This window comes from Meleagris gallopavo, chromosome 17 (genome assembly GCF_000146605.3).
Source record: "Meleagris gallopavo isolate NT-WF06-2002-E0010 breed Aviagen turkey brand Nicholas breeding stock chromosome 17, Turkey_5.1, whole genome shotgun sequence".
Taxonomy (NCBI): Eukaryota; Metazoa; Chordata; class Aves; order Galliformes; family Phasianidae; genus Meleagris; species Meleagris gallopavo.
In genome coordinates, this window is record NC_015027.2 from 11105539 (window position 1) to 11112533 (window position 6995).

The following is a 6995-nucleotide window of genomic DNA, read 5'->3' on the forward strand; positions in this document are numbered from 1 at the left end:
TGCCTCAGTTCTGCTGTCTTTCATAGTAAAACATCTATCTGCCTCACTGCAGATTTACAGCAGGTAAAGTTTGATTTATGTTTTGAAAACCTCACTGTAAGGCTCTGAAGTTACCACAGTACTGCCAAGATATGCTACCAGAAACTTTCTTTTTGCAGGAAGATGTGGAATGTTTGCTCTTAGTATGTTTCCTTTACTTAAATAATACTTACATACTTTTATTTGCATATATGCTATATGTGTAATGTGTACGTGCTGAGATTGATGTTCAAAGCCTTATGTTTCAATTTCATGGAGTTCCAGTATTTCCAAGTTGAGAAAACATTTGAAAACATTCTAAAACACGTATCCTTCTTCTCAAACAATTGCAGGTGACATTGCCTTTCGATTCCTTAATTACGTTCGTTCTGTACGAGAACGCCAGCTCCAGCAGAAGCTTAGGCATCATCAGAATTTGTCGTGGCAGGAAATTTCTAAGAGTTACCAGGAGGAAAAAATAATCCACTGGGGGATTCCCATGTTGTGGTTTGTGACATTAACAAAGAAATGTTAAAAGCTGGGAAGCAGAAAGCGCAGCATCTTGGCTACTCTGAAGGTAAGTCATGCTTGGTACCGTTTCAGTAACGTGGTTGATAGAATCTTCAGGTAATCACCACTTTGGGATTTAAATTATATAGCCACGGTTTATACCAAAGCTATGCTTGAAAATTAGAAATTTTAAAAATTAATAACAAATTCTCAAAATGAGTATTTAGATTTCCACTTTCTTTCTCTGTACAACGCAGCTTTAGAAACTCAGTTGTCTTCCTGTTGCCTGGGTTGTCCCCCTGTGCTGTAATTCTGACTTCCTCTCTTCACTCCCTCGTTCAGCACATACCCACTGGGTGTGTCCTGCCTTCTGCTCTTCGTGTGATTCCCCCTTCTGCCAGGGAACTCATTTCTGAGCTTATGTGCTCATTGCCCAAGGTCTGACATTTGTTCAATTTCAAGGAGCGTAGTTTTTCTTTTACTCTTTCCCCATGAACACATTTCTGTGTTCATATTTGCCAACAGTGGTGGCTGTGCGTGCTGACAAGAAACATGACTGCTTCACAATGGCTGATGCCAGCAGGAGTGGTAGGGTGCACTGCATGCAGCCAGATCTTGTTTGCCACCAGCAGTCCCTGTCATCTGTCCCCTTACAAACTTCTGCCCTGTGATTTTACTGCAATGTAGTCTGAGGGACATTTTGCTGTTGCTTAAAACCTTTTCTTGGTGCTCACTTTTTGTCTTTTCAAACTGCCGGAGTTTAAATAAATCTTATATTTGCTTAATAATGTTGCATGCTCCTTTGCTTACAATATTTTCTACAACTATTAACATATTGACTTCATAAAAATGAAATTTGAATGCTTCCTGGCAACAACTGAGGTTTTCTGTTGTTCTCTTTGCCTGTTTCTAGCATACTGCCCTTTGAAACTGCTGCTCTCCAGTGCAGAAAGCTCCTGCTTGGTTGTTTTTTTTTTTAGTTTACTGCTGTTGTTCTGCATCAGAGTCACCAAAAAGTGACCTTAAAAACTATTAATTCTAAATTAAGCAGCCTTATTTATGGTACAAATAACCCGAACATCTAATGGTGCACAGATGGTCCTTGGGGTTTGGGAAACAACACAGCTGCAGCAGGGTCACATGTTGAGTGCTGATGGAGGAGTGTGGGTTTTTTTTTTTATGTTCCTCAATCAATGGAAACTTTCTAGCAAAATTTTTTAAGTGTTGGAAGCCAGTTTGTTTCACTTTTCACTTCAGTGCAAAATTTGGGTGAAATCTTTCCGGCAGACCAAAACCCCGTGAATGCAATGTATTCACATGCACACAGAGGAATGCTTTGGCTGATATGCTACAATACAGGGCATTGAGAGATTTGTGAGTGAAGGCAAAGATGTTGTTTTTTCTCTCCGATGGAAAGGCAAAATGGAAGCACTGCTTTTCAATAGCAATTTATTAATAATCATTTCCTTCTGGAATAGGGAAGTTCTATTCGTTTTGGAGTAGTCTGAGAAGCAGGAGTTATGTTAAATCTGTTCAGGAAGTTTTTTGCTTTTATTTTAGGTTTGTCCTGGGTGCTTGGGAATGCTGAAGAGCTGCCCTTCGATGATGACAAGTTTGATGTTTACACAATTGCCTTTGGAATAAGAAATGTTACTCGTATTGATTTGGTAAGTTGCTATGGCATTTACTGGCACAAAGTCCTTTCAGTCCATCTGATGTTCTTGTGGTTTCTAGCAGAGGAAGCCAAGGAGGAACACCTTTGAATAAAGAAATGTCTTTGTCTACTCCCAAGACACTTATTATAAGTGACATGTAGTGTGCAGTGTGTTTGAAAAGGAATGCAATAAAATGCCCCACCTTTGTTATAAGAAGTTAGATTTATACTATCTGCAGCCAATCTTTCCAGCTTAGCAAGCCTAAGGCAAAAAGGGCTGAATGCTATATTCCCCACCTTTTCTTAACCGATGATACTGCAGTCTACATGTCTCAAAACTTCCTGAAGCACCTGATCTGTATCATGCCTCTGGTGCAGGAAGCATCTGACCCACTGTTGTTTCCCTGCTTGAGCCAGCAGAGCTCCCAGAGAAGAAAGTATCAAGCAGCAGGTTGATGTAACCTGCTCAGCCCACTTCTGCTTAGTGTCCTTACAGTTTTCCATAAAAAACAAGTACAGTTTTAATTAGTGAGAGTGGTAGTCTGCATTCTAAGTTGTATCTGTCCTTTGGGAATGATGTGGATGAAGACAGGTTAGAGCGCCCGTGTCTAGTCAGATCAGTTGTCCGTGTTTTGGAGGAGCACGTTACAAACCTTGGCAAAGCTCCTTCCGTGGAAGGTGCAGCGTTTAGATCCAGACCACCTTGAAAAGTGTGCCTTTGAACTTACCTTAATGCAGTAACCTTTCACGGTGCTTCATCTGCACCCTTGGAAGCAAAGCTCAGTAGCTCATTCTTCCTAGAGGAAACCAGATGCAGCAGTCTAGTAGTGTGACTCCTTGGAGACCTGATACAAAACACACTCAAGCCTCTGATTCTGTTTCAGAGTTCCTGTCATATATGTGTACTGTTCATATTTTAATGTCATTTCCTCGGGAGAATGACAATTGAAGCCAGATAGATGTAAAACCTGCAGAGGCTGTTGAACAAATTTTGTTGTATTCTTGTGTGGAAAAGAGTTATCAGTATAATGCTTCTTAGTGGTTCCTTTGGTTATCTTGTTTTGAATACAGGATGGAATTTTCTAAGTAGCTAAATATTCTCTTCTTCCCTTTCCCTCCTTTCTGTTCTCACACATTACTCCTCCAAAACCTAGAATCATTTCTTATTTGATTCTCTGGTATGTCTTGCAGTTGAATGAAGCCTTTTGATTAAAAGTATTTGTATTACTCTTCTTGTTTTCAATTTATCCTAGTTGAGTCACCTCCTTTCCAGATTTGGTCTGTAATTACAAGAGCTCTGTTGGCAAACGTTGATCAATAAAGTGTAGGAAAAAAGAGAAGAAAAATTGCTTCCCTAATATCATGGTTTAATCTTAAAGCCTGGTATAAATCTATAAATTTATGCAACAGTCAGAGTGTTCTGGGTTTTGATGGTCTTGAGATGCTTCCCTACAAGTAAAAATTGGAGATTGCCAGTCAGAATTGTCTTTACTGCCCTCAGTTGATCAGTGAATTGCTGTGACATGCATGGTAACAGGCAGGTGCTGTCCTACAGAAACAAACTCATTGCTTTGTCTGCTTTGTCTCAGGCACTTCAGGAGGCCTATCGTGTGCTGAAGCCAGGAGGGAGATTTCTCTGCCTTGAATTTAGTCATGTCAGCAACCCTCTTCTTTCCAGGTAGGAACATGGTGACACCTCATGCCATGTCATAAGACTCTTACATGCACTCACATTAAGAGATGGAGACGCTTTGGGCCTTTTCATTATGCATTTAAATCAAATTCAGACTGCAAGGTAGAGTGGTAAAAATACCAACTTTTGTTGGAGAGGACTGATTTTAAATTTGTTTGTACTAACTTATATTTGCTGTCTGTCTTTGCAGGCTCTATGATCTATACAGCTTCCAGGTTATCCCTGTTCTGGGTGAGGTTATTGCTGGTGACTGGAAGTCTTACCAGTATCTTGTGGAGAGCATCCGGCGCTTCCCCCCCCAGGTAAGGCAGCATTTCTCTGCGTGCACCAACGTGCAAAATTATTTCCCAAATAATGGTGGAGGCAGCTGGCTTGTAGGCATTCAGTTGGTTATAATGGTGAAACTATTACTTTTCAGGAGGAGCTGAAGGCAATGATAGAAGATGCAGGGTTTTTAAAAGTGGATTATCAGAACTTAAACTCCGGCATTGTTGCCATTCACTCAGGTTTCAAACTGTGAGTCTGCTATGTAGTGAAACACAGCAAGTATGATTTTGCTGAGGGATCTGAAAGCTCCAGAACTGTAACGTGTGCAGCAGATATTTGCTCAGCTGTCAGATCCAGAAGGACATCAGTTACTTTTTCCCCTCAAGAGACCTGAGGGAGAAGTGAATTCTGTGGCCAGTTTCTTACCCTTGAATTTCCCTTCCAAGTGCATGAAGGATGTGGACAAAACTGAGCGGTGCTGATGAATGGGGCAGCTTCAGTCACACCTGCTGTGGTTACAAACAGACTATCTAGTCTTCAAATAAGATTCCTCCTTTCTCTTACTGAGGTTCAAGGAGGCTACTGTAGCAATGAGAAGTAACTTGGATTTATTAAATCTGTATTAAGCTCTGATTGTCTTTCAGTCATATGGACTTTAATGGACTTTTCTGTGTTCTTCTGACTTCTTTCAAACAAATGAAAAGCTTGTGAAATAAAACAGCTCTCCATCAAGTGCTTTTCACTTAACTTGGTATTTTTATCATTCTAAAAGAGAGGAAATTTTCCAGAGAATAACTGCATAACTATTCCAAAATCAGACTGTGTATGCTCACCTACATATGAAATCTTCCCCTCTGTCAATTCTAGATGTATAATCTGTACGTAAAAAATATCACACCTTTCTTTCTGTTCTTTAAACTAAACTGTTGAAGATGTGGTGCTTCTGTTGCAGGCTGCAGGGATAAAGCAAGCTAAAAACCCCTCAAAACAAAACTAGAGGATATACAAAGTGACAGCTGTGTAATGTAAGCATATGAAAAACCTTCTGTTCTGAAGAGTGGGACAAAAGGGGCTATTGCTCTTAGCTCAGCGCTTCACATGAAATCAGAAAAGCAGCTCCACAATTTGCATGGCAGGTTATACATACTGAAAAAGACTCAAAACACAGTCTTTTTTTCCACCTTTGCTCAGAAAAAAAATCTTTCCTCTTACTCTTTTCTTAGTGATGGATTATCTACTCTCAGATTAACTCAGCATTCACATTCTGTGCATTTAGGAGAAAAATTGGTGTGTGGATGTTCCTTTAGAGGGGAATAGAGTTCAATGCAAGTACTAAGACAGCAGAAGAGTAGATAGAAGTCTTCCAGGATAAACTGTTCCATTAGTTTTATTAGCAAATAAGCTTTGTTCTGAAAGAAAATAAATATGAGGAAGACACCTTTATAGCCACAATGAAAATACCAGCTACTACAGAGAAATCCCTGATCATTAACAATACAACACAAGACCTGGAATGGAGGTCTATGTCCTCAGGAAGGCTGAGGGTAGCAGGCTGCTTGGCTTTGGTGTGCAGTCCTGCAGCCAGACTCAGTGCCACAGAGAGTCCGTGGTTTAACCAGACTTGAAGAGAAGAATAGCAACTTGGCCGAGGTAGAAGTAGATGAAGTGTTTGGTCTCATGAGTCACGTAGCTGCCAAAGTTCCTTCCCACGATGCAGTGCCAAGTAGGATTGTATTTCTTGTCAAATTCCTACAGAAGAGAGAATTACAAATATAGCATTTCTTATGAGAACTGTACTAACACTTCTGATTTGGCACTGATGTCGCTTCTTAGCAAGTACCACATTCTGAAGATAGCAATTAAGGAGCAGCATATGCTCTTAAGTGCAGGGATCATCTGTTGTCTTATAACTTATCTGCTGCTTGCTTTAAAAAAGCTCAGCAGGAATAAGACTGAAATGTGTTTGCTCAGTGCTGTTTCCTCCAAAGCCCTCACTGCTTGTTCTGAATCTGTGCAGATAAAGCCATTATTTTAACTTTGTTAGCTGTTCTTACCAACAGGGATGCTGAAAGGACTCTGAAATATTCTTTGCCCATATCTTTACACCAGTGCCACGAGAACATTTTTTCTACCCATCATACCAGGAGCCTGCTATGAGATTATTTGAAACTCATCAGTGCAAGCCTAGCATGAGCAGAACCTTCCAGCTGGTGGCTGTGTGCTGTAGTGCCTGTCCACAGCAGTGAGAGCGTGCAGGAGTTTGTCTTCTGCTCAGCTCAGTCAGGATCCAAGTAGGAGGCAGAAAATGTGACACACTGTAAGGAACGAACCATCTGTTCTGCTTTAGCGCGAACAGTTTGTCCTGCGTGCGGTGGGAAGGAAAGCCAAAGGATGACAAGGTCAGCAAAGCAGCACTTCTCAAATAGGTTCGTTTGGATGGGGAGATAATGGAAATAAAAGCTTAAAGAACTGCGAGAGAAAGGCAGAAGGACCAGAGAAGTCCATGCAAAGGCGAGGAAAGCAATCACAGCCTACACAGAAAGCCCAGCTCGGTGAGCCGGTATCTCTGGAACTCGTTTCTCGAGCGCCACTCGCCCAGCAGCATTCCCCCCGTCGGTGTCACACAGCGCAGCACCGCAGCCCTTTACCTTCTTGATGTGCGCCGCGATGTCCTTCTCGATGTTGTACTTCTCCAGCGCCTGCGTAGCGCACTCCACGGAGTCCTGCTGCATCTCCTCCGACATGTCGGCGTTCTTGATCACCGCCTTTCGGTCGCTCATGGTTGCCTGCAGCGGGCACGGAACCCGGAGCTGGGGGTGCAGCCACGTGCCGCGCGCTCACGCGCACGCCGCC

The 6995-nt window shown here is 41.9% G+C and overlaps 2 protein-coding genes across 2 annotated transcripts in view; one reads left to right on the forward strand and one right to left on the reverse strand.

The window, feature by feature from the left end:
* COQ5 (coenzyme Q5, methyltransferase) overlaps window positions 1-4889 on the forward strand; it is a 16992-nt gene extending 12103 nt beyond the window's left edge. Inside the window, 6 exon segments of the mRNA XM_019620937.2 lie at window positions 372-494; window positions 497-595; window positions 2089-2195; window positions 3772-3860; window positions 4066-4177; window positions 4294-4889. Of these exon segments, the coding sequence (XP_019476482.2) occupies window positions 372-494; window positions 497-595; window positions 2089-2195; window positions 3772-3860; window positions 4066-4177; window positions 4294-4395 (632 nt within the window). The 3' untranslated portion in view covers window positions 4396-4889.
* Window positions 4890-5566: 677 nt separating this feature from the next.
* LOC100542551 (dynein light chain 1, cytoplasmic) lies at window positions 5567-6941 on the reverse strand. Its single transcript, XM_010720484.3, has 2 exons — window positions 6791-6941; window positions 5567-5891 (listed from the first exon to the last, which is right to left on the reverse strand). The coding sequence occupies exons 1-2, from the start codon at window positions 6920-6922 to the stop codon at window positions 5754-5756; spliced, it is 270 nt and encodes an 89-aa protein (XP_010718786.1). The 5' UTR covers window positions 6923-6941; the 3' UTR covers window positions 5567-5753.
* Between the last annotated feature and the right edge of the window lie 54 nt (window positions 6942-6995).

What these genes read in the sequence shown, in the direction of transcription:
- LOC100542551 (XM_010720484.3), bottom strand. Translation starts at nt 6,922, where the DNA reads ATGAGCGACCGAAAGGCGGTGATCAAGAACGCCGACATGTCGGAGGAG. An exon ending in TCGCGGCGCACATCAAGAAG is followed by an intron (nt 5,892 to 6,790) that starts GTAAAGGGCTGC and finishes TCTCTTCTGTAG; the next exon opens with GAATTTGACAAGAAATACAA.